The sequence below is a fragment of the Microtus oregoni genome, unplaced genomic scaffold (assembly GCF_018167655.1).
Source record: "Microtus oregoni isolate MIOR12 unplaced genomic scaffold, Mior012 000000F_ref0000247, whole genome shotgun sequence".
In the NCBI taxonomy this organism is placed as follows: Eukaryota; Metazoa; Chordata; class Mammalia; order Rodentia; family Cricetidae; genus Microtus; species Microtus oregoni.
In genome coordinates this window covers 81649735-81676147 of record NW_024543059.1, presented here as the reverse complement: position 1 = coordinate 81676147, position 26413 = coordinate 81649735, and the positions used below count along the sequence as shown (strand labels likewise).

Genomic DNA, 26413 nt, shown 5'->3' with positions numbered 1-26413 from the left:
CTGTAATAAAGTGAAGGTTTCTCCTGATGTCTGAAGGGCTGTGGTTCTGAGGACCTCACCTGCAAAAGAAGTGCTCCAGGCCAGGTGATAACCCAAGTATGGAGTCAAGGTCACCCAGACTCTCCTGGTTTTGTTGTTTAATGACCAAGAATGTCTTTTGGGAGAACAGAGCTCATTTCTCTGTGGGGAAGAGGCAGACTTCAGGACTAGTGTGTGCGGAACCGGGAGCAGAGCACATGCTTGCTCAACCCCCTCCTGACTCTTGGGGAGGGATTCCTGCTGTCACAGAACTGCACACTCTCAACCCCAGCTCCCACCCTGGGTAAGGCCTGCAGGAGGGTGGCTAGGTCCCTTTGACTTAGGGTGAACTATTGACAAGCTGTTCATGAGATGCATTTTCCAGCCAGCTGATTTGGTGCTCAAGGTGATATTTTCAGGCTTGACTCTTGTGTCTCTCAACTGTTTTGAACCTTGATAAGGAAGAAGAGAGGCCTATTGTGTCTTTTGAACCCCAAGAAGCAACTCTCACTTCCCTTCTGTCTTAACGTCTTAGAGTCTAAGTGTTATCGTCTGTTTGAAAGCAAATAATAACGGTGCACCTCTCAAGGGCGGAGGGTGAGGCCAACTCTAGTTAATGCAAGTGAAGCAAGAGAGGCCAGCACAGCATCTGTAAGCACCCAACACACACAGCAGGCATCCTCCTTTCTGGAGATAGCACACTGGGGAGGAAGTCAAAGCCATTTGTGCCACATACAGTCACCTCCCAGCAGAGGTGCCTGCTTGCCCTAGTACCGGATATCACTCCCCTCCCTTCCTGTTAGTGATGCAACCCTTCATTTAATAACCCCCAATTATTTTACCCTTAAAATAGAATCTCAAATCGGGAAGGACTTCAGAGTCTTGTGGAAGATAGCAGCTGCTCCCTGAGGGTGTACCAAGGTCCACTTAGAGAAGAGCGCCCCAGGGCCTCGCCCTCTTAAGCTCTGACACTTGCAGCCTGCTCAGAGCAGGTGTGAGCCGGGCCTGGGGCAGGCACACAAAGCTCTTCTTACCCAGCAGCAGCTCCTGAGCTGCACACCAGGAAGCACAGGGATTCAGCTAGTTTTCTTCCAGACAGCCTGGGGCCACTGACAAAGAGGAGGCTTAATTCCTCTCTATCTAAAACAGGGGTAATAGCATTTGCTCTGAGACAGCTGGGAGTGGGGGTGGGGGACTGGAGGGGGGATTATCACTGTCCATATACAAGCCTGCATGCAAATGGTCAATATGGTCACACATGTGCACTTCCCTCTAAAACACACAAGCAGGAGGCACCTCTCTAGAGCTCCCGTAACAGCTGGCTGTCCAGGGATAGCTCTGAGCCAGCAAGCAGGGGAAGGAGGAGGCTAAGACATCTTTGCCATAGAAAGAGAAAGCCTTGATGCTCTAGGACCAGAGTTACTATTAGGGCCACATTGGGGACTAAAAGAACTTTCTCTTAGGCCTCTTTCCATCCTCAGAATCTTGCTAGAGGAATTTCCCATAGTTCATTGCCTCCTCCCCCTGAGATGCACATGCTGCTCTGGGGGAGGGAAAGAAGTGTCATGATCTGCCACTCATGGCTTCTGATGAGCCAAAACCGGACATGGAAAAGTCATCAAGTACTGCTACTGTCCGTGGATGAAGAGACAGACTGGCATTGGAGGCAGAGCTAACGGCAAGGACCTGGGGACAGGAGGCTTTGAGATCTTACAAAGTCAAGCTGACTACAGAACCTTGGAAGACAGGCTGACTATGTTCACTAATAAAAATCACTGGTAGCCAGGCGGGTGAGGGTGGTGGTTAGGAGGAGGGAGGGGAGATGAACCTGTTTTCGAGGAAGCAGCAAGCTCCTCTCTGCACTCAAATGAGTGAGACCGTCTGAATCTTTCTGATGAGTGTGTTTGTTGCTCAGAGAGACGGAGCTGCCTGCTGCTGCCTCCATGCAAATGCCAGGAGGCAAACATCTTTGTACTGGCTTAGCCTGCATCCAGAAAGATGCAGAAAGATCCAGAAAGGAGGCTGCATGCATGACAATCCGCTTCAAGGTAGTATACCCTGCCCCCTCTTCAGGGACACACACGGGTCTTCCTGTGTCATCACCTACAGGGAATGGGGGCAGGAACTGTGCTGGGCACCATAGTACTCGCCCACTTCTAAGGTTCCCCATGGTGACCAGTGTCTGTCCTGAGTCCCATTGTCTGTCATACATGCTGTTTCCTCCAGCCCAGCAGCACTCCCAACAGAATCTCTCTAGGTGGACCCAGAGAGATGGCTTTGCTTTGTTCTTGAGTATGCTTGAGAGTCATTCCCCAAGATTCCAAATGACCAACACAATGATCTTTGTGATTCCAGGGTCAGGACTTGTCATAGATTAAGAAGCATTTGGGACCAATGTGGTGGTGCACGCCTTTAATCCTAATATTCAGGAGTCAGAGGTAGGTGGATCTCTGCACATTCAAGGCCAGTCTGTTCTATAAAGAGAGTTCTAGGACAACCAGGGCTGTTACACAGATAAACCCTGTCTTGAAAAGCCAAAAATAAAAATAGAAAAGAAAAAAGGAAAAGGGAGAGAGAGAGAGAGAGAGAGAGAGAGAGAGAGAGAAAAGAAAAAAGAAGCATTGTTGTGGGGCAGATGGTGAAGATCATGTCAATCTGGAATACAGGAAAAAAATTAAATTCTGCTGTAGAATAATCCTCTGTACACTATGTGAATATACGTTGCTATGACTGGTTTAATAAACAAACTGACCGGCCGATAGCTGAATAGGATAAAGTTAGGTGGGGAAGTCAAATTGAAAATGATGGGATGAGGAAGGGCGGAGTCAGAAAGTCATCAGCAGATGCAGCAAGATGAGCACGCATACTGAGAAAAGGTACCAAGCTTTTCTTGGTAAATATAGGCAAGAAATATGGGTTAATTTACGTGTAAGAGTTAGCTAGTATTAAGTCTGAGCTATTGGCTGAGTATTTATAATTAAGCCTCTGCTGGTTATATGAGAGCAAGCAGTCATGACAGGAAAACTCTGACTATAAGATTCTACACATACAGAGTGGGCAGGCATCTGCATGCCTCTACTCTGAGCTAGATAGTTCGCCAAGGGCAGAAGGCTCTATATGAAAATGGGAGTATTATTATTATTTTTTATTTATTTATTTTTAATTTAATTTAATAATTAATATTATTTATTGTTTTTCGAGACAGGGTTTCTCTATGTAGCCTTGGTTGTCCTGGAACTCACTCTGTAGACCAGGCTGGCATAGAACTCACAGAGATCCACCTGCCTCTGTCTCCCAAGTGCTGGGGTTAAAGGTGTGCGCCACCACTGCCCAGTTTCAGGCTGTGGGAGTTATTCAACCCAGCTCTTTCCACCTGTAAAGGTCCTGAGGTGGAGAGACCAGCTCGAGTTCCACACAGAAGGAGTAGACAGAGGCAAACAACTGTGGCAGTCAACTAGGAGCTGACATTTTCTGGGAGGTTCTCCCAGAAGACTGGTGCTTTTCAAATGGTATTGGTATCACCCTGTGGCTCACTTTCAATAGCTATTTCCACTTCTGCTGGAAGGAAAAAAATAGAAGAGGAAGCCAATGCTCAAAATGACAACGAGTAAAATTAAAACATAGGTTAGACCCAAACACTCGACAAAGTGTGCCTGAACAATACTGGTTAACTATTTCCCAATTCGTACCATCCCAACTCGCCAACCTAGGATCTCGTAGTAGTTTTAATGTAATTGCCCTCCATAGTTCCAAAGAGAGTGACACTATTAGGAGGTGTGACTTTGTTGGAGTGGCTATGGCCTTGTTGGGGAAAGTATGTCACTAAGGAGGCGGGCATGGAGGTTTCCTATGCTCAGGAGACCACCCAGTCTGACAGTTGACTTCCTGTTGCCCGTAAGATGTAGCATTCTCAGCTCCAGCACCACATCGGCCTGGACACTGCCATGCTCCCCACCATGATGGTAATGGACTGAACCTCTGAAACTGTAAGTGAGCCACCCCCATTAAATGTTTTCTTTATAAGAGTTGCTGTGGTCATGGTGTCTTGTCACACCAATAAAAACCTAAGCTAAGACAGGTCCCAAACTCAGCCATTGCCTGGATAGTTAGATGTCACAACAGACAAGAGAATATGAGTCTAACAATACAGAGTAATGTACTTATTGGAGTTCATAAAATACACATTTCAATAGCCACAGGTTCTACTTTACTTATTGAAAAAAAAAACCCAGTCAGAAAATCTTGTTTGTGTGCAAGAATAAAAACCTATAGGATTTTGTAATTTTCCTCTAAGATTGGAAAAAGGAAAAAAAATCTAGCATGTTTCAGATCAATGCAGACGCATCTGTGAGAGTGCTGGAGGTTCAGCGGTGAATTTTGTACTGAAAAGGGCTCAGCTGTAAAGCCACCAGCAGAGCGGGGACAGACAGATGCCCTGCACGTAGGCAAGAAAGCATTTTCATGAGGAACTGGGTGAGGACAGTAAGCAACACAGAACGCAGGCTTTCTGGTTGAGTGGTTAGCAGCATGGTCCCTTGGGAAGGTTTCAGTTGGGCCCCTCAAAGGTGTTGGTAGGGGGCAGGGAGAGTCCAGGCTTCCTCGCCAGCCAGGCTCATACAAACCAGCCTCCAGGGCCAGAAGCCTGGACCACCGATTTGCCTAGGGAGAGGAGAGAAGTCCGACCACCCAGCTAAGGCTTCTCTGTCCTGAAACCACAGGATTTGTGGTCGCAGCTTCTGGTCCTCTCCAAGTCTGTCATTAGCAAACCTTCCCCTGCCAATAAGCTAGCCTGTCTGGATGAGAAATCTGCTGGGAACAGTCCTGGGGAGTGGGGGGTGCTGAGTCTGGGGCTAGAAAAGCTGCATAAGGCTAAGACTTAATCGTGGAGGGCAAATGGGTTTAGCCTGACTCCTCGTTCTGACATTGACTAGCAACCTTCTCCAAGCCTCGGTTTCCTGGCCTGTAAGTTGAAGATACTACTCCACCACAAGAGGATTGATTGGCAGTTGGTGCCAATAGCCTACAGCCAGCATTGTTACTGTTTTATTAGCTGGTGATAACCATAGATACTTCAATTACCAACGTTGTCCTTTGTTGAGTGTCTGCATTTTCTGAATTTATTCCTGTTGTATACATGTCTCACGCATGTATTTCCTACTGCTACATACACATCTCAAATTCCCTTGGTTCCCTTCCTATTATGCCCAGGTGCAAATGGTTGTACACAGCATAAAATGAATAGATGATTTTTGGGGTAATGAATATGTGTGGTGACACCGTTGCTTTACAGCTCACATTTGGTGTCTTTGAAGCAGAGAGAAGTGAAGGAGAAACGATGAGGCTTGGTGTTTTATTACCCTTAGACTGGCTGTCTACCAAGGCAGGAACATCTACCATCCTGTGTCCTGGGTCTCAGTGAAGATGGACGAGGCTTTTAGGGAGCAGTGATAAACCACAGCAGGGTTTATCCTCTGAGGGTTGGTCCTCTTCCAGCTTCCCATCAAACAGAGTAAAGAAAACAGGGTTTGGCCCTCTCGTATCTGATTTCGAGGCACAGAGATGCCCATACTTTCCTCACCCCCACAATAACCTAGTCCAATGGGAAGCTGTTTCCTAGCCTTGTCTAAATCCATTCTTCCCTTTGGACTCCGCTTCCTTTGTTTATTGACAGATGAGATTGACAGCTGTGCTGACTATCCTTTTACCACCATTATCCCCGCCCCCTTCCTCTCTTCTTTAAGTGTGTAACTCAGACTAACCAGCCTTGAACTTTCTACGTAGCTGAGTTTAGCCTCAAACTCCTGCATCCATCTCCCCGGGACTGGGATTGCCAGTGTACTACATAACTGGTGTGTGTGTGTGTGTGTTGCTGGAGGTGGGACATGCATAACCCCCTATCAGCTCAACTGTGCCCTGTTCCTCTTTTTAATACTTCATGATTTCTGTGTCATATCTAGGAGCTCTGTGCAAACCCAGGGTTCCTAAGGGCTTCTCTCCTGGAAGTTCCACTGTTTGGATTGACATTTAGGTCTGTGTTCTATTTTGAATTATCACTATCATCATTATCATTATTATTTTGGCTTTCTGAGATAGGGTTTCTCTGAATTATATATATTTTTAAATTTATGGTGGATTTGTCTTTTCATATAGAGCTCCCTTTTGTTTTTCCTCTGGGTTCCTTTGGCACTGTTTGTAAGAAAGCCTGGCCTTTCTCCATTAACTTCAGCCGTATCCGTGTTGTTCATGCAGTGTGTCAGGGTTCTGCTTTCCTCCCCTGTAACTCTGTCCCCCCCCCCCGACCGCCCCCGCCATGATGGTAAATCTTCATTGTCTGTCTTCCTACTTAAGCATATACTTTACTTCAGGAAGTCATTTAGCCCAGACCCTTCCAGACCCTTCCAGAACCTTCCAGACCCTTCCAGAACCTCCTCTTCTTGTCAGCATGCTCGTCGGTCTTTCTTTCCCATGCCTCCCCCTTCAGCTCTTCTTTCCCAGCCTCTTACCCTCTGCAGTTCTCAGGCCAGATGGCATTGCCCAATCCTGTAGGAGTCACCCTAGTGTAAAGAGGCCACGGCAGCCAGTGGAGGCCACGGCTTACAGCACAGACCCCAAGGTCAGAATCTCAGAGAGCCACCCCAGCTTGCCCCACTGACTCATTCTTGGAGCTGGAGCAAGGCCAGCTTACTCTTACTGCCCAAGACAATCACCCAACTGCCTATCTGCTCCATATCTTTATACAAGACACAGTACCTGTATAAAGGTAATTACAGTGTGGTTCATATGAACACGGCACCTGACCGCCACAATACTCTCAATTCCCTAGGTCTTAGTTAACATTAGTGGGTGAAATTTTAGATGGCAGAGACTATATGCCCTGGGGGTAACAGAGTGGAGAAAACAAATGTTAAAAAATCAGACGGTGGTTTTCAAATGTGCTGAGTGGCAGAGTCCTGACATCCCCCAACCTCCCCCACTACACCCCAATTTCCCTCCCACCTCTAACCTCCCCCCTCCCCCGGTAAATGGTAGACTCCAAACCCAAGTCACCTCAGAGTGGAGCTGTCTTAGCGGAAGGCAGGGTGGGGTAAAAGGAATGAACTAGAGCTCCTCCTACCTCTTCCCCACTGGTTTTATCTCCCTACTGATACGCGTCCTAGGTTCCCATGAGCGCAAGATACCAAGAGTGAAATAGGGAAGGACTCAGAAAGAACCAGAATCCCATGAAGCCCAGAGTGGTTCCAGCCTGGAGCCATGGAGGACCATCTAGGTAATGGGTTTTTATTAGTGCTCCCAGGTTTTTGCCTGTCCAGTCTAGCTATATGGTTTTTTTTAGCTTTGAATTGTGACTCAACTATATCTTATCACATATCAAGGGACCAGGGCATCTCCAAACCCTTATACTAGCAGCTGGTGTCCAGACTTAGGTCTGAGAAAAGAAGCATAGCATTTTAGTCTATGAGCGTATCCACGAGGCGTGGCCTGGCTTGGTATCTACCCCACCTTACTGAAACACGCCACATTGCCTTATTGTGTTTTATATATAGTGGCTTGTGGTATTTAGATCCAAATACATTCTAAAAGGTACACCCAGATTCCGACTTAAAAATAGAGCGGGGCTTAAAAAAAATGCTACACTTTCCCTGAATAATGCAAGGTATTCATCCTAAATACCCTTTATAAGACAACAAACGCGGACGGCCTAATCAGCCCCTTCCCTTGTGGTGGGGCATCTGCTAGGAAGACAGGCCAGAATAAGAACGGCTTTCCTAAGTGAGATCGCCGCACACACTTAAATTACAAAACAGTTGCTGCCCCTTCTAGAAACACGGCTTTGTCTAATGTGACTAAGAGCTATTACACGTTCCTAAATGGGCTACAGAAAACTAAAGCGTTTATTTATGTCTCTGTTGATTTGAAAGATTTTTTTAAAAGAATATTTGTAGCTCGAAAGGGAAGGGCTGGTGAAATGCAGGGGAAAAAATGGGAGAAAATTCTCCTAGGTTAGAATTACCCCTGTTACAGCATTGGCATTCGCTCACAGTTGACAGCCATTCATTATACTCAGATATGAAAAGGCTCGTGCCCCTTTTTAGTTTAGAAAGAGAAAAAAAGAAACTCATTTCTGCAGAATTTGAAGAGCAGTTGTAACAGCCTACAGTTCCAAGGGAAGGTCTACAAACCACAGCCCTGGGGAGGAAGTGTGATCAGTCTGACAGACCCTGCCTTCCTCAGGCTGGAGCGAAGAACGATGTTTGCATTAAAATGAGTGAGTGGAAAGGCAAAAGAAAATTGTTTCTTAGCATGTGAAATCACACGGAATTCAAATTTCAGAGTCCACCAGTAAAGTTTTATTGACACACAGCCAAGTGTGTTTCTTCACATTTTGTCTGTGACTGCTTTCCTGGATTTGATGGTGGAGTTAACCGGACTTGACACATTACGTGGCTGAAAAGCCGACGGAATTACACAACCCGCCCTGAAGAATTTGCTGATCTAAGTGACTGGAAGCCACCCTCAGACTCCTGGGGCTCAGGGAAGGCACATACCTGGTTGAGATGGTGCAGGTGTCTGGTGAGACACGGAAGCCCACAGTAGTAGCTGCATTTGAACGCGCCTCTTGACCACGCGCCATGCTGCTGGGACCAGGTAGGTTCGGGCCACAAAGACAGAGTGGGAGACAGACAGAGAAAAGGTAAGTAGCTTGTCTCTGATGGGAGGGTGGTTTCCATCTGCAGATCTACGTACTGGGGGGAAACCCTGGAGCGATTCTTACTCATAAGCCAGAAACTCAACTAATTGCTATCCCTGCAGATGAACTAGCCTTCATTCAAGGCCTTAGATGGCATGTTCAGTTAACCTCAGCAGAAAGAGAGATGGGTTAAGTGGTATCCAACAGCAGAGGAAAAGCTGGCCTTCTACTTCTCTTCCCTCTTCATCTGCCTCTAAGTGTGTCAAATGGGATGCACAATTTTTGTTTGTTGTTGTTTAAAAGACAAGGTCTTTTATGGCCCGTGCTAGTCTTAAACTTCCTATGTACCTGAGGCTAGCCCTGACCTCCTTCTGATTCTCCTGCTTCTGCCTCCCAAATGTAGGTATTATAGGTATGAACCACAATGCCTGGCTGAATTATTTTATTCTTATTTTGGAGACGAGGTGTTGATGCGCAGTGCAGACTAGCCCCAAGCTCAACACCCCTGATTCAACCTCCAGATGCAGAGACAATAGGCAAACGCCACCATGCCTTGCAGATGCAGAGACAATAGGCAAACGCCACCATGCCTTGCACACTTTTGACTTTTGAGTATGAAGTTTGTGAGGTTTTGTCACCAATTAGAAATCCAGCCATGTATAGTGGGTACTCGTCATGTGCCCACAGAAAGAATCAAGTTTAATGTTGGGGGAAAGAGATCCTTTCGTGAGGTTTTCAGACTAAGTTTCAAAGATTCGATCTTCTGAAGGAGAACTTGAGTGTGTAACTTGAGAATGAATTATCTGGGGTAAGGGTGGTCACCAAGTTCTACCACCACCTATTGTAAAAATAAAATAAAATAAAATAAAATAAAATAAAATAAATAAAAATCCCAGGCTAGAGGGCTCAGGAGGTAAAAGTGCTCAACACCATACCCGACCACCTGAGTTGGATTTCCAGCACCCACAGCTCCTTTCCCCAAATAATAAATAAATAAATAAATAAATAACATTTTAAGAATTTAAAAATGAATCTATTAACTAGCAGGGCAAGAGGTAGCTGTCACATCCTACCTACCTCCCAGAGAAAGCAAAACAAAACCCCCAACCAGCTAACAATTCTCCACTAGCCTACTCTGTGGACCCCAAACAACTCAGCCTTAGATAGGCATTTTCTTATCCCAGGGTTAATTCAACTGGATGGAACTTGACCTGGACAGGTTTCAGCCTGGTGGTGACAGTGAATGAGACTATTCAGTGCAGGAGAGATCACACATGGCTATGAGAGCTAGTAGTACTTCAGGCACAGGGCCGAACCCTAAGGCTGCTGCAGAAGTCCTATGCGAGGTCGTAGTTGACCTCGGTGACCACTAAATGGGTGCTTGGTTTCCTTGCACATTGTGGAGTCTCGGGAGAGAGCAATAACCCTTTGGACCAAGGTCAGAGAGACCTCTGTCTTCCGCCAGTTTCTTTTTGGGTTTATGAAAGCTGTTTTCCCCAAGGGCTTAAGATACCTACTCAGAGGGGGACAGCAAGCTCTCAGCTGCTCCTTGATTTATGATTATCAATAACTAGTTCACACGTTAAATAAATACATGCATTGTTAAATGTATGTCCTAGTGGCCAATATATTAGTACATATACAGGTCTGTAAAATGCATATTAATAAAATCCATATTCAGATATGTGCAGCATATGTACAAGATACTCAACCTGACCTGAATATATTTAAAGTAAAAAGTGATTCTGTGCTTCAAGAAATCCTGCACTGGGGTTGGAGTGATGGCTCAGTGGTTAAGAATACTGGCTGCTCTTGCAGGGGACCCATGTTTGATTCCCAGCACCTACAGGGCAGCTCACAACTCTCTGTAACTCCAGTTCCAGAGAATCCGATGCCCTCTTCTGGCACGTATACTCATGCAGGCTCACACACATAAACAGATTAAATAATAATAATAAATGTTAGAAAGGAAGGAAGGAAAAAGGGAAGAAAGGAACCCTTGTCTAAGTTTCCTAAGACTGTAGTAGCTTAGATTTACCCTGGGCCAGGCAAAGCCACCTCTTTAAGTATTCAAAATTCAGCCAGGCAAGGAACCACAGAAAAGCGTTTTATAATCAACTGCTCCACGTGGCAAGATAAAAAAGCCAGATAATTCCACGTGCAGTTCAACTCCACTGATATGCCAAGCTGAAATCTTGATTGTGGATTTTAAAATAGCAACAATTTAGATTTCTGTTTTTAAGAACAAACACAATTAATCATGAACAACGTGAGCCAGGGCATACATCTTCCCCACTTACTAAGGTCATGCAACCATACCCAAAGGGCTGGAATCAGGTAGGTTTGTGAAACCCAGAGCATGCCCCAAACCCCCACGGTGGAAACCGAGGCGGGAAGGATTAGCATTTTATGAGAACAGCAGAGCTGGGGAAAGTCCAAGCCTCCCTTGTGTGGCAGCTTAGAGACACCATGAGAACAGCTGTTTTCCTGGTGTTCTGGTTTCCACTGGCTTTCATAACTAAATGCGCATGGAAATAAAACCCGAGGAGGAGAAAACGCTCGGCACAAAAGCCCTACAGTTTTCTGTCCTTTGAGCTGAGATGTAGGTCAGCTTGCCCATTACTCACTCTGAAGTGCGTGTGAGCATGTACACAGCCACGTGCACGCGCCCAAGGGCACACACACACACACACACACACACACTGACTCTCTCCTCCTGACCCACACCAATCACTTCCCATGGCACCCACAGCAGGCAGGGAGTACATTGGCATCAAAACAAAACAACTATTATCTTTACTTTATAATGTATCGTTCCTTACAAAGAGGCACGAGAAAGAGGCACCGACACTAGCTGAAATTGCATTATCAGAACTCAAGCATTTGCTTCGCATTTTAATTAGAAAGATTCCAGTTAACATGGAAACTCCTTTCTCAGCTGGACACAAAGCAGGAGCCAGGTCTGAGCTCTGGCATGGGGGCCAGCATGGAACCTTAGGTTTCCAGTCCTTAACCTGTCAGCTTTAGGGTGTTGTCTTACCGGATCTTTCAGAGTACTATAAACGTGCATGAGAATGACTCTTGGGATCCTCGTCACAGTGATTAAAATCGACCCTTTTGCTGCAGTTCCTTGGTGGTAGCAGAAAAGTATGGAGAGAGACGAAAGGATTGGATGGGCAGGAGGGTCGTTTTGATTCCTGGGAACAGGGGGAAAAGAACATTGAAAACTCACTATTAAGAAAGCAACAAGAAACTTCTCTCTGGTTCAGAGCTCACTGGCATTATGCCATAAGCCCTTGGCAAGATTTTTATCCTCCTTGGTAGCCAAGGTTACCTTATATCTCTTGGGCTAGTTCACATTTTTTGGTGGCATTCATGTGTAAACAAATGCAAAACAGAAAAAAATATCAACGAGCCAAAATACACACCCTTCTTTCTTACCGTCCTCGGCCTTCCACCCAGCCTCCCAGCTGCCTGTTGATAGTATTTTCATTTGCAATAGACTGAGTCCTTCACAGTGTTCACTGTTTAACTGGCAGGGAGATGTGTGTAATTTTTTTTTTTTTTTTGCCCGTATTAACCTGGTGATTAGAGCTCTCCTCAAGTCACATGATCAGGACTGGGGCCAGCAAAGGTAACCCAGAGCTTAGATTGGAAGGGAAGCTGTAACAGCACCGAGGCTTTTAGATTCTGCACAGTTTTGGGCTCCCTAAACCCGCTGATTTCTTCTGTGTTCCCTAAAGGTCACCTCAGTGTGAATCATTTACTGGACTTGTAATGACGCAGCTCCCAAGAATGTGTGTAAGTCAGTTTCACAGAGAGAAAGAGAGACCAGAACAGGAATGGTCCTCCCTCTTCCTCAAACCTGAAAGCTGAAAGAAAGGAGAGCTGATGTCACCCTTCTAGTGACCTTCTGATTGACCCTGAGTTCTCAAGGATGCCATTCTAGAAAAGGAGGCCGACTTTCCCAGAAACAACTTCACGGGGGCTCCAAGCCAGGCTTGCTTTCTTTAGAAAAGATTCCTCTACAACTGGCTTGGCCTGCTAAGTCACTATGAATTAAAGTTTTGACAATGGCCTGGGATCAGAGGGAGGAGAAGGCCCACGGCCAGCAAGGTCTCAAGAGTTGGCAACCGTTGCGTTTTCTTCTTACTTAAATCATCCGGGAAGAGAAAGGGAACATGGAAGCAAGACTGAGACAAAGCTACAACCTGGATGCCTACCCAAGGGGGCTGTGTGTGTCAGCGTGGCCCACCTGTGCTTGTCTAGAACCGGCAACGCCGTGGGTTCAATCCCCAGCGCTGTGTGAGTCCCGAGGGGTGATGCTGTCTGTAATTCCAGCACTCAAGAGGAGGTAGAGGCAAGAGGACTAAAAGTTCATTGTCATTCTCCCCTAGAAGGCGAATTTGAAGCCAGCCTAGGACATCCTCCAGCAGATCCAGGGGGTGGAGCGTGGTATTGGAGTATAGACCTGGGCTTTCGCAGATGGGAATGCATTTTGTCATTTTGATCGATACTGGAAGAGTAGAACAGGCCAGGAAATTCTGACACGTTTTCCTCACCTCCTCCTTTTTTCCCCCCTAAAAGAAGGATGTTTACTTTTCCATTGAGATTTATAAGCCTTAGAACTTACTCGACAGCTTAAGACAGAGATGCAGAGGGAACACCTGCTTCCCATCTGGTTGGGAAAGAAATGACTCACAGGCCATTGTGAAGGGGCCTCGGGATCTGGTCCTCCAGGTACTGAAGTCTGGTTTAGGCATCAGGTTTCTGAGCAGGTTTCACTACCATTTGGGACAGAGGAGTGCCTGCCCCGCCTCCCTCCCAAGTCACAATGCTTGGCTCTGCAGGGCTTGGCTAGAGGAAGGTGCGGAGGCTCCAGAAGCTAGGTTATCACATGATGGGAGAGGGAACTTAAAAAGGCCCTTTTAACCCAAGCCAAGAGTCACTGAATACCTGCTTTCAAACTAGAGACCGTCCTGCAAAAGAAGAACCGAGTAGAGAGTGTCATTGAAGTCACCGTCCTTTCCTACGGTCACCAGGGACATCAATCAGCCTGCTATTCCTCCCACTGAGCAAGTGGCTAGGGCCATCAGCTCTGCTCCCTCACAGCCAGCACAACCTGCCTTTAGGGAGATCTGATTGTTTCTCCAGAAAACTGAAAATAATACTAATAAGCTCCGTACTTAACCATGGTTTGAGAACCGACATGCTGGGTAACCAGTGATAACTTGAATAGGAGTCAGGGGAAATTTCGTTGTTGTTTTTTTCGACACAGGGTTTCTCTGTAGCTTTTGGATCCTGTCCTGGAACTAGCTCTGTAAATCAGACTGGCCTTGAACTCATAGGGGTCCTCCTGCCTTTGCCTCCTGAGTGCCCGGATTAAAGACAGTGACACCACGGCCCGGCGATTGAGAATGCCTTTAAGTCAAGGTACACACAAGGTTTTCCGGCCACACCAGCAATGTCAGGGCCATAAGAACAACAACAGTTCGATCCAGCCTGCCACTCTCTAGAAACTCCTCCAACATTATGCAAAACCAATTTCGTGCTGCAGTGCCTGAATAAAGTCTGGGCTGCATGGGGCGCCTGGCTCCCAACAAATCCCTTAGTGAGTGGGAACCAGTGTGGCCCCTGCAGAGACCTCATCCCTCTTTGTGTTTCTCTAGCAAAACCTGCAGGGTGGAATGAGAGGCTGTGAGGCAGCGGTAAAGGTCATCTGTTCAAACTACAAACTGTTCAAGATACAAACTGTCTTTATTACGGGTGTGTGCGCGTGCATGTGTGAGCGTGTGTGTGTGTGTGTGTGTGTGTATGTGTATGTGTGTGTGTGTGTATGTGTGTGTGTGTGTGTGTGTGTGCGTGTGTGTATGTGTGTGTGTGTATGTGTGTGTGTGCATGTGTGTGTGCATGTGTGTGTGTATGTGTGTGTGTATGTGTGTGTGTATGTGTGTATGTGTGTGTGTGTGCATGTGTGTGTGTGTGCTTCTCCACGTGGAATCCAGAGGTCAACCTGAGGAGACGGGGGGGGGGGGGAACGTTGTTTCTTTGGTGTCTTCCAAACCTTGTTTTCTGACTCAGGACGATCAGAGGCTTGGCTGGTTGGCCATCAAGCCAAGGAAGAATCTGGCTCTCTGTACCTCCCTAGCACTGGGGTTACTAGTCTACACCACAGGACTAGAGAGAAGGTCAGTGGGTAAAGCCAAGCCTGATGACCTGAGTTCCACCCTTGGAACCCACAGTGAAAGAAGAAAACTACAGCAACTTGTCAACTGGCCTTCACACTCAGGCATGCACCCCCCCCCCAACAAATGTAAACAACATGAAAATTAAGAACAAACGTGGCACACTATGTCCGGCTTTTTTACGTGAGTTCTGGGGCTCCAACTCAGGTCCTCGTGCTGGCCTGGCAAGTATTTTATCAGCTGAGCCATCTCCCTTGCTCCCCACCACCCCCACCCACTGCCTTGGCTGAGACAGGGTCTCCAGAGCTCAGGTTAGCCTCAAACTGTGTAGCCTCAAGCTCATTCTTTTCTAAGGGTGACCTTTAAATTCCTGACCCTCCCCAGCTGAGATTCCAGGCACGTGTTCTTGGCTTCCCAAAGAGAGTTTCTGTAGATGCCCTCTTCAAGTGAATGTTTGTTTGTATCTTATCTTATGTATGAGTGTTTGCCTGCACGTCTGTATGTCTGTACGCGTATCAAATGTATGCTCAGAGGTCAGAAGAGCTCGTAGGATCCCCTGGAGCTGGAGTCACAATTGCGAACTGCTGTGTGGGTGCTGGGAACTGAACCTGGGTCCTCTGCAAGCCTAACAAGAGCTCTTAGCTACTGAGCCATTTCTACAGCTCCACAAAACGGTCTTTAAAGGTGAGCTTTAAGGTTGGTACATAGTGGTCTCTTTATAAACTCTTCAGGCTTCTAGAAGCTTAAAAAATGACAACAGTCAATGCGAGCAATTACATCAGTCAAGATAAGGCCTGGAAGAACTGTAAACTGTAGATGAGGAAAACCTGGGGATTTCGCGGTGAAGCAGGCAGTCCAAAGCAAAGTCCATTCTTTCTGTTTCAAAACAGGCTTTCTCTGTGTTGTCCATGTTGGCCTAGAACTTGTGTAAACCAGGTTAGCCTCAGATGTGGTAATCCTTCTGCCTCCGCTTTCTGAGTATGCCACCATGTCCGGCTGAGAAGGCGCTCTCTCTCTCTCTCTCTCTCTCTCTCTCTCTCTCTTTTGGTTTTTCGAGACAGGGTTTCTCTATAGCTTTGGAGCCTGTCCTGGAACTAGCTCTTGTAGACCAGGCTGGCCTCAAACTCCCAGAGATCTGCCTGCCTCTGCCTCCCGAGTGCAGGGATTAAAGGCATGCGCCACCACCGCCCAGCCAAGAAGACGCTTTAATAATTAAATAACTGTAGCACTAAAAATAAATCATTATTTTACTTTAGATTTAGATTTTTAATTCATGCACATGTCTACGTATGCCTGCCACACGCATGTAGTTGCCTCCTGGAGAACAAAAGAGGGGCTGGCTCCCTGGAGTTGGGGTAGAGGCTGTTGGGAGCTTCTTAACTTGAGTTTGGGGAACCAAACCTGGGTCCTCTGTAGGAGCAGCAAATGCTTGTAAGCACTGAGCCGTGCCTTTGGTTCCCTCATGTATTAGTACTGGTAGGCCTAAGGGAAACAGCAGTTTGCTTCGCCTATCCTAAATTCTTCCTCTCTAGAGATGCTAGTTTGGCTCTTTCTTCTGGGACGTTCCTCCAGGCTTTAAAACTGTAGGTTCTTATGACTTGTTTTTTTCCTGTAGCATACTGTCCGTTTTCTTCTCTGGTATTGAGGCAGTGTGTTACCATCAAGCCCCTCTTAATTTCTCCACTTCGGGTGTTGCCTACTGATGGCCCATGCAGAAGATTCAGGTTGTTTTCTCCTGTTCATCTTCACCTCCCCGCTCTAGGCCCTCATCTTCCCAATCTTTCTCAATCACACTAACTTTTTAGTTAATGTTTAGCGTCATATCATCAGTACATAACTAAAATAAATGTACTGTGAAGAATATTCTCAACTGATCCAAGTATAATATAGTCCAACTATATTTCTGCTCTGTACTCTAGGGTTTCCCAGGCATTCGTACTTGTACCTCAATTTTTTATTTGTTCTGTTTCCCTTGGGCTTCTCTCAACACTGAGCCGAAGCGTAAATCTCCATGTGTTCAAGAACATCCATTCCTCTCTCCATTCTGTCTTTGCCTGGAGACAGCCTCTTGTTGGTCACTGTTCTCCCACTTAGCCTTAGGCTCGACGTCTTGTTTTAACCCTTGCAACACAGCTTCCTTCCCGGGAGCTGCTCCCTCTTCTTTCCACAGGCTGCTTACGACCTGAAACTCCTTATCCTCCCTAGCTTACTCATGGCATTCAGTGGAAACATTCTTCCTAACAAGGACGTGCCCCAGAAATCTTGGGGAATTTTCTGACCTTTGATCGTTCGATGGTGGGAATGGGTACAGAACTCTCGGCCAGGGACCTGGGAGTCCTCACATTTGGACAGTTCTGCCCTGCTGTTTCCTGGGTTCAGAGTTGCTGCTGAAGGTCAGAACGTCACATTTGTTCTGATGCTCAAGCCCGGTTGGATCTTTTTTTTTTTTTTTCATTTGAGAAGTTTCTGGAGACATCTAACTTGTCCTCAGCTCTCATGAAGTGTCTTTGAAAATTTCATTCTTTAATTTTCGTTGTTGTTTTCTCTAGACAGGATTTCTCTGTGTAACCCTGGCTGTCCTGGAACTTGCTCTGTAGACCAGGCTGGCCTTGAACTCAGAGATTTGCCTGCCTCTGCATCCTGAATGCTGGGATTAAAGGAGTACACCACCACACCTGGCACACACTACCAGTTAGTGTGGTACCATACGCTACTGAGTGGTAGTGTATGCCTGAAAATCTCAGCCCTTCAGGGGAGGAGGCAAAAGGATCTGGAGATCATGGCAACCCTCAGCAGCACAGCAAATTGGATGCTTGGGCTACATGAGACCGTGCCTCAAAAAAAAAAAAATTTTTTTTTTGTTTGCTCTTTCTAAAACGGTATCAGTCAGATGATGGGTTTCCTAAATAGCGCTGACATCTTATCCTCCTCCTGTCTTCCCGTTTGTCTTTTTGTTCAACTTTCTAGAAATGTTCTTCAGCGTCACGGTTTAAGCATTCATCAGACAATTCCTACTTTTGAAGCAGCTGATTATTAAAGGGTCTTTCTCATTCTCTCAATACTCGTTCTGCTGCACGGAGGCTCAGACAATGAGTTCAGAACTTCTTTGTTCTCTGGGATAGGATTATAGGTGCTCCCCTTCACTGTCACCAGCTTCCTCTGCAGCTGGCTTTGTGCCTGCTGCCCCTCAGCTCCTTTTGTTTGGTCTCTAGTCTCTCTCACTTTCTTCAGACGCACAGTGACGAACAGTTCAGACACACTTGGATGCTCTGTGCGAGAGAGACTGCTTGTGGCATGTGGCACCTGACCTGGATTAGATAGCTTCTCCAACCCTGCCTCTCTGTAGAGGGCCAGCCTGACTGCCAGCATCCTGGGAACGTGGGGTGGGATGGTGATGGGGTCCTCACCAGTCAGTGATGAGCCTTCCACTTGTTCTCCCTGCTTCAGCGCATGGCATTGCCTCAGCCTCAGCTGTGCCCGATACCCCATGAACAGACCCTCTCTGGGTTATAGTCATGGGCAGCAAAGGCGTCCATTCTTTATACGGAGGAAAGATCTAGGGGTTGAAGACTTAGTATCGTTGCAAACACATATTATTTTATATTTATTTGTTTTAAAATTTGTATTTATTATTGTGTGTCTATGTAAATGCCGTGTGTGTGTGTGTGTGTGTGTGTGTGTAAACAGGAGGGCACGGGAATGCCCTGGTGAAAGGTGGAGGACAGAACCTGGAAGTCAGGCGTCTCTTCTTAGCGTGGGATCTGGGGCCAAACTAAGGTCAGCAGGCTTTCATGGCCAGGACTTTCACCTGCTGAGCCATCTGGCCCGCCTAGAAGCACATTTCATACTTGAATTCCTGCCTCTGGCTTCTGTGTCCAGCCAGCATCTTCTTTGCATGTCTGCACACAGCTAACACTCCCAAGCCGACCTTTCTAGCTTTTCCCACTGTGGCAGATCCTGTCTTCAGCTTTCATCATCTGGCTGAATTTTACTTTTTGACATTAGCATCCAAAGGCACTCGCTTCAAGGCTGATAGTTCTCATCTGCTGTCACTGTTTGTCTCTTTCTCATAGTTTGTGTAGTTTTTTAGTAATGAGTGTGGACAGAATGGAGGGCTGAGATGAATGCCATGAGCCACTGACCCGCCACATCCGAGCCTTTGCTGAAAATGCTTGGGGCTGGTTATGCTAAGATAACATGCTACCTGCTGGCCAATTTGGCTGGACAGATATGTGTTCCCTGCTGGAGACCAAGCAACTCCCACCTCCAGCTGCTGGAAAGCTCTCATTGACAACGAAGGGCAGTGGTCTCTTTGTGAGGCCTCCAGAGTCCCTAATGATGAGGTTCCCAAAGGGTACCACTCTATTAAAAGCCCACAGTGCTCTTTGTTGTCCAGAGGTAACCGTTCAGTGGCATGAATCATGGCTGCTTGGCTTTCTTACCCCAGAAAGGTCATGTTTATCTACTCATTTGGTCCCAGAGACTAGAGGAGGATCAGCTCTGCCAGGAGTAAACTTCCTCTCTCAGCTCCAACCCTGTCATTGTCCTGAGACTGCTCTTCTGGCTCCAATCCCTGGAGAGTCACACACGGAGAGACGCAAAGAGCTCAGGTATATGGGAGTGGGGGTGGGGTGGGAGTGAGGGGGAATGGAAGCTCTCAGTTATTTTCATAAGGAAATAGGCGATCGATACAGAAGTAAGTAATTAATTCACTGGTTCCTAACTCTAAGGAAATGGGTTATAGTTTACAGTTCTTGTAGGGTGTAAAATTATTTTCCAAGTAAATATTCTTCTGACTTCACAGAGATAAAAATAGTTGATAGAGCTACTGGAGTGTATTTAAAATAGATCCGTGATGTTTAATGTCTGAAGTCAGTTAAGAATGGGCATTCGCAGGAGACTATAACCCTTCCTTTTAGGTATTGGTTAATTCTAGGCAATAAGATGACTTCGATGTTTCTTTCCTTCTACATTTCTAGTTTAAGCAAAAGAGCCTGGAAATGTGTGAGATTTCAGGCCGACTGCTTCTTCTAGACCATACACGAGTTTTCAGGCCAAATTTTAGCTCTGTCTTCTAGTTGGTTTGCTTTTCTAATTCTTGCTACTCTCTTTTCAAGAGCTGAGTGAAAGCTCCCAAATATCTTCAGAGATGCATAGACAGCCCAGAGCACACAGACACATCCCAGGGGTCAGGGCTGAACTCACCTGCTGAAGTAGCAAGCAGTCACTGCTCCTGCTACGGTCATCCGCTGGCATGCAAGGATGAACTCGCTAGTCCAGATGAGGCCGATTAAATGGTACCACCACATGAACCGAATGCCCGAAAGAGGCTTGTATTCCACTTGGCCACCTTCCAGCACCTGGGCAGTGCCTACAATTGAAAATACAAACATGCTTCGCACCAATATTTCCCTCACCTTGGAAGATGGTTCAACAGGCCACGTTTCTTCATGCCTGGTCTTTGACACTGTGCAAAACACAGACGTCAACGCAAAATTTAAATCCATACAGCCAACACTAAGATTTGAGAATTTGAAGAATACGAACAGCAATATCGGCAGTGACCATAGGGAAAGGCAGCTGACATAGTAGGTGGTCTGAGCACAGAGTGGTACAATCTGGCTGGCTTCTGAAATAAAGCCTGGGCCACAGAAGTATCCCTCCGTGGATGAAAACAATTATCATTATCTTTATCGTTACCATAGTATCGTTATCTCGCCTTTCAGGAACACAATACTGCATTAAATTAAGGTCAGTAAGGTGTATTAATAGTGTTCCACTGCTGTGTGCTCCACCCTCCTTTCTCTTCCAGCCTAAAGATGGCTCAGAGGTTAAGAGCACTGACTGCTCTTCCAGAGGTCCTGAGTTCAATTCCCAACAACCACATGGTGGCTTACAGCCATCTATAATGAGACCTGGCGCCCCCTTCTGGCTTGCAGGCACACGTGGAAGGAATGCTATACACATAATATAATAAATAAATAGATATTTAAAAAAAAAGCAAAGAGAATCCTTTGGATTAGCTCTGTAGCTACCGGGGAATCAGCTGTGCTTGACTTCTGTATGTTCTCTCACGAGCTCCATAGGAAACTATAGTAAACTACTATATACTAAAGTACTGTAAGGAAGAGCACAGGCACGTTGAGCTCTGGTGACACCTACAATCTGCCTATGATTTGAACATGTGTTATATTTCTTGTCACAGCCACACATGGCCGTTCAGTTCATCCATTCATCTGCCTTTAAACATTCACAGTAGAGTTCACGCACAAAGGGAAAGGATGAAGATAATCACGTGTTAAGCAAAACAGATTCCACTGATGAAGGATGATCCTCTTTCCTTCCTGTCTAAGTTCTGCCGAACAAGATTCCCATGGTGGGAGGTAGTCGGGTAGCTCGCTTTGCAGACAGACGGCAACGTTGTTCTACTGAATGTTGAACCCGTTTTGGCTTGGAAGGAAATGTATTTCAGGTGAGGCACATATTCAGAAATCTGCCTGTGTTCTTCCTAAGCTGCTGCGCTTCGGAAAAGCATTCCCAAGCGCGAGCAAGTGGCCCCTCATGATGACAACGCCCTTTAGATAAGTCAGGCCAGCAGGCTTTGAGGAGAACACTCTGAACCATGTGAAGTACACAGGGCCTGAGAACAAGCAGGCCGTTCCTTTTGCAAGACCATTGAGTCCCAGCAGCAAATTATGTCTGGTGATATTTTGTTTGTGTTTTTAACAAATAAAGCTTGCCTGAAGATCAGAGTGCAGAACTAAGCCACTAGAGGCCAGGCAGTGGCGGCACACACCTTTAATCTTAGGACTCAGGAGACAGAGGCAGAGGGATCTCTGTTAGTTCAAGACCACCCTGGGCTACACGAAATTGACCCTAGACAGAGCTCACACAAAGGGTGATGCCCCGCCTTTAATCCCAGCACTAGGGAGGTGGAGACAGGAGTGATATGGCTGGAAGAGACAGGAGCTCAGAGCAGTCTGAGGATGCAGTCAGTCTGAGGATGTACAGGACACAGTCTGAGGACAGGACCACCCTTTTGGTCTGAGCATTGGTCTAGGTAAGAACTCTAGTGGCTGGCCGCTCTGCTTCTCTGATCTTCAGCATTAACACCTATATCTGACTCTGGGTTCTTCTTATGAAGTAAACAACTAGAATTCATATTACAATTATGATTCAGAGGTGGAGACTATTTACAGCGTCGGTGGCATCTCTTTTCTCACACAGACAGAGGCCGGTGTGGATGTTGAGAGGTCAATCTGCCCTCTTGGCTGCCCTCCATGGCCATGGCTACACATTTCCTAGCTTGTCACGCTGGTGACAAATAGTCACCAAGCGGAGCCTCTGAAGTGATAAATCAAGATCCACTTGGTCCTCAAAGACTCGACATCCTCCAAAGAAGCAAAACCCAGAGACTATTTTTGACAGATTTTTATGGGTTGAAGTGCTGAATCTCCCCTACTCAACCCATGTGCCATGTGTGCAGGCAATTGGATGTGCATGTGGCAGTCAGAGGGCAACCTTCAGGTCTGGGTCCTTGCCTTTCCATCTGGTTTGATACGGACTCTTTACTGCTGCATAAACCAGGTTAGCTGGCTCACAAACTTCAGGAGCTTCGTCTGTCTCCTCCCTTTTCCTATAGCATGTTGGGATTATAGAGATTTGTACTACCATGTCCAGCTTTTATGTAGATTCCGGGGATCCAAATGCAGGCTGTAAGCTCACACAGCAAATGCTTTTACACACGGAGCCATCTCTCTATCTCCCGAAACTTCCTTTTATTTGTTCCTCTGTATTGGCTTTTTTGAGCTGTTTACAGATGTTCACTGAGAGAGGATTATCTAGCGTCTCAATGCACTTGTTGGCATTTTGGAGCAGATATTGTCGTGTAGAGTATAGTGATTGCTTGATCTGTTTGTGGGCGTTTAGGAGCATGCTTTGCTTCTACTCCACATTTATGATGATTCAAAATACCTCCATATGATGCCAAATGCCACCCGGGAGGAAATCACGGCAAGAGGACCACTGCTTTATGCACGTCTCTTAAAGGATCAGGCATTGTGGCTGGAGGGCAAAAGCCTGGGAGCAGAAGGACCTTCACAGAGTTCCAGAGCCTGAGGGTGGGGCAAGCCCGCTTATGCATGCAGGACTGCCCTCTGCTGGATGGGCATTGTTGGTGCAGGCACGATCCCCTAGAGTAGCTGACCAAGAGTAAGCAAACCATAGAACCTTCTAAAAGGTTCTTATCTGAGGATGGTAATGGCTACTTCTCACACTCCTGTGACTCCATCTCATCCTGACTCTAAATGCGACACAAGTAGCCACCACTGGCAAATGTAATTAATGGACACGGAGCTAAGGAAAATGCGTGACGCACGGTTAACTACACATGACTTATAGGTTATACGGTTCCAAGGCTGAAACCAAACACTTACGGAACATCTACAGTTTTTGATGGATATTGGCTATTAGGAGGATAAATGGCAGCTGCACAAGACAACCAGAAGATCCCGCCTCTGAGAGTCCGAAGGACTTAAGGGGACCGTGCTGGATTGCGCATCTCGTCTTCTAGACAACTGCTTTATAATCTCTCCGCCAACCACCGAGCCAACAGCTTCACTTCCTGACACTCTAAGAAAAATGAGGCAATCGGAAGACCTCTCTGTGTGCCTGCCCCCACCGTGCTTATCGATGTGACCAGAATTTCACCTTGGCCCTTGAGAGGGTAAAGCTGCCCCTCCCTGAGGCTGAGACCAACCCTGTCATTAGATCCCACACACTTGAGAATGTGTCCTCGCAAGACTGTTCTTCTCCATCAAAATACTCCCTTTCCTGAGCCATTCTTAGCTCTTCTCCATTAAAAACCATCTATTCTGGACCACTTCCTTGGCTCTCTTTCATAGTCAGATCCCTCCAGATTAGCTATCCACACCAGATCCTTCCAATTCCTTTCCTCTGACTTTTCTGCTAAGAGTCTCCAGTCATGGCCCCCTCCCCGCTTATCTACAATCACAATAGCCTGACCTCCAAGGTTCTGTAAGACACCCACGCTGAGTTCGTTGTCCTTAGCTTAGCCGTGGAACCACTCCCGTGCCCTGGAAACCCTTTCCCAGAATGCCACTCTTGTCACCCACCCCCAGTCTTCACTGTCAGCCCCCTTTGCTCCCCTTCCTTATCTCCAGAGCCCACTTAGTTATTTTCCAGAGCAAATCTAGGCAAGTGTTCTACGACTAAGCTAACCCTTGGCCTTCTAGGGCATCTTCGCATTGAAATGTTCCAGAGCACAATCCTTTATCTACTCCCAAATACTGTTTATATGTTCCTTCTGAACTTCAGACTCATTGCTTATTAGAAAGAGTTGCTAAAACATAACGCTCCAAATTAATTTCTACTCAGGAAATGCCCCTCTCAACTTTCCGCCTTTTCTTAGTTAATGCCCATCTCTTCTTCCAACTGCTGAAGTTAGAGAAGACACAAAACACCCAAAGACTCTTCTGCCCCCACCTTTCGTCTAGTACATCGGCAAATATCGCTCACTCTGGAGGAACTGCAGAACCTAGTGTGTGACTCTGCGCCACAAAGACCTGGTAGCCACGCACCCACTGTCTCTCCCCATCCTGCCCTGAGATGAACACGGGGTCAGGTTTCTGTCCTCCAAACTTCCCATCTCACACCCCCAGGATTTGACTCCGTTCCTTCTCTGACTTCAGTCTGCTCTCTTAATGACACTATTCTAGCTGAATGTGCTTCCTTCCTGTACCCCAGAACCCCCTTCTTTACTGTCCTCTACTTGGGACATTCTTCCTTCCCTAAATTAGCCTTGTGGCCCTGTCTACACCACTGTCACGTCCTTGTTCAAGAATCTTTTACTCAACCCTAACCCTAACTTTAATGCTAAAGCCAAATTAAAAATTGAGTTCCTGTCTCCTCAGGCATTTGCTGTTCCCATCCTCTGATTTGATTTTCCCCACATCTCTTACCAATTATTATGGTCATTTGCTTACTTTACTTAATGCATGTTTTCCTCTATCTTCTGAAAACTTCATTGTCCACATGTTATAATAGGATTTTTTTTTCATTTTTCAAGACAAGTTTTCTCTCTCTATAGTCCTGGATGTCCTGGAACCTACCATGTAGACTCAAAAATTTACATGTTGTGCCTCCCAAGCGCTGGGATTAAAGGAGTGTGCCACCACTGCTTGGCTCAGGATTTGTAGCTCATAGTAAATGTTGACTAAGTGGGTGGAGATAGAGATCAATGGATATTCTGCAAAGGACATATTCTAATTTTTAGTTTTAATTTTACAGGTATGGGTTCTTGCCTGCATTTATGTCTGAGCACTGGTGCCTACGGAGGCCCAAAGAAGGTGCCATATTCCCTGGAACTGGAATTATACATGGTTGTAAGTTGCCCTCTGGGTGCTAGGAATTGAACCTGGGTCCTCTGGAAGAGCAGCGATATGGTTCCAGTCTCCAACATATTCTATTAAAGATGTTTGAGGCAACTTTCTAGATCCCTCTGGAATGCACTAGAATAATCTGGGTAGAATTCATTATACACTTAGCTGTAGCCTTGATGTTACTGGCAACTTTTAAAGCATTTTGAGAGGCTATATTGGTACACTGATATTGTAAATGACAGATTTGTAAGGAAGACAGACCAGCCAGCTAGGACAATTCCTCAAAGGGAGCAGACATAACTGGAAAAAAACTCGATTTCCTAGAACGTTCTGTGTATTTTCTTGGAGCTTTTCTTTCTTTTTTTTATTAAATATTTATTTAATTATTTATTTATTATGTATACAATGTTCTGTATATATTCTGTCTACATGTATGCCTGCAGGCCAGAAGAGGGCACCAGACCTCGTTACAGATGGTTGTAAGCCACTATGTGGTTGCTGGGAATTGAACTCAGGACCTTTGGAAGAGCAGGCAATGCTCTTAACTGCTGAGCTATCTCTCCAGCCCCCTTCTTGGAGCTTTTCTAGAAAAATGGCTCATGGGTCCTACTGAGTCTGTGGCCTTCTGACCCCCAACCTGGCTTCTGCCTCTGCTCTGGTTACAGGACAATTAGTGAAAACAAGAGGAAAATGTCATTGTCTTTAATGTTCAGCAGACAGCTACCCATTCAGCTGCAGCACCCTGAGCCAAGAGACAGAGAAAGAGCAAACATGTCCCTCTCCTCAGTGGGTAATAGCTGTGCTGGCTAGTTTGACAACAGCGTGGTACAAGCTGGACTCATCTTAATGGGGGAATCTTGCCATGGGCGGTCCAGAGGAGCAGCAGGTTGCTGTTGAAGTTCAGGTGTGAGCCCAGCAGTAGGGAATCCTCTGATGGACCAGTCTCGTTTAGGCAAGACCTCGGAACTACAGACCCTGGAATGTCTTTTGATTCTGCTGTGCCCTTACATGTTTGCTGCAGCTCTCTTTCTCTGGACTCTAGCATGGTGTGAGTGGACGTGGGGAGATCTCCACTGCCTTTAATATAGTGCATTTATCTCTTGGAAACAGCCCATTCTACT

General features: G+C 46.4%; 1 protein-coding gene and 1 long non-coding RNA gene across 5 annotated transcripts in view; one reads left to right on the top strand and one right to left on the bottom strand.

The window, feature by feature from the left end:
- Slc44a3 (solute carrier family 44 member 3) overlaps positions 1-26413 on the bottom strand; it is a 69457-nt gene that overhangs the window by 20670 nt on the left and 22374 nt on the right. For 3 of the 4 annotated variants that reach the window (XM_041651968.1, XM_041651993.1, XM_041651983.1), the window contains 3 exons: positions 20098-20263; positions 11748-11904; positions 8565-8654 (listed from right to left, as the gene is read on the bottom strand). In XM_041651968.1, coding sequence (XP_041507902.1) covers positions 8565-8654; positions 11748-11904; positions 20098-20263 — 413 coding nt within the window. The remainder of the gene's footprint in view (positions 1-8564; positions 8655-11747; positions 11905-20097; positions 20264-26413) is intronic. The other variant, XM_041651974.1, reaches the window with a different exon arrangement.
- LOC121448193 lies at positions 19381-25979 on the top strand. The gene is made up of 3 exons (XR_005974349.1): positions 19381-19502; positions 25201-25295; positions 25958-25979. It is a non-coding gene; the product is annotated as an uncharacterized LOC121448193 (long non-coding RNA).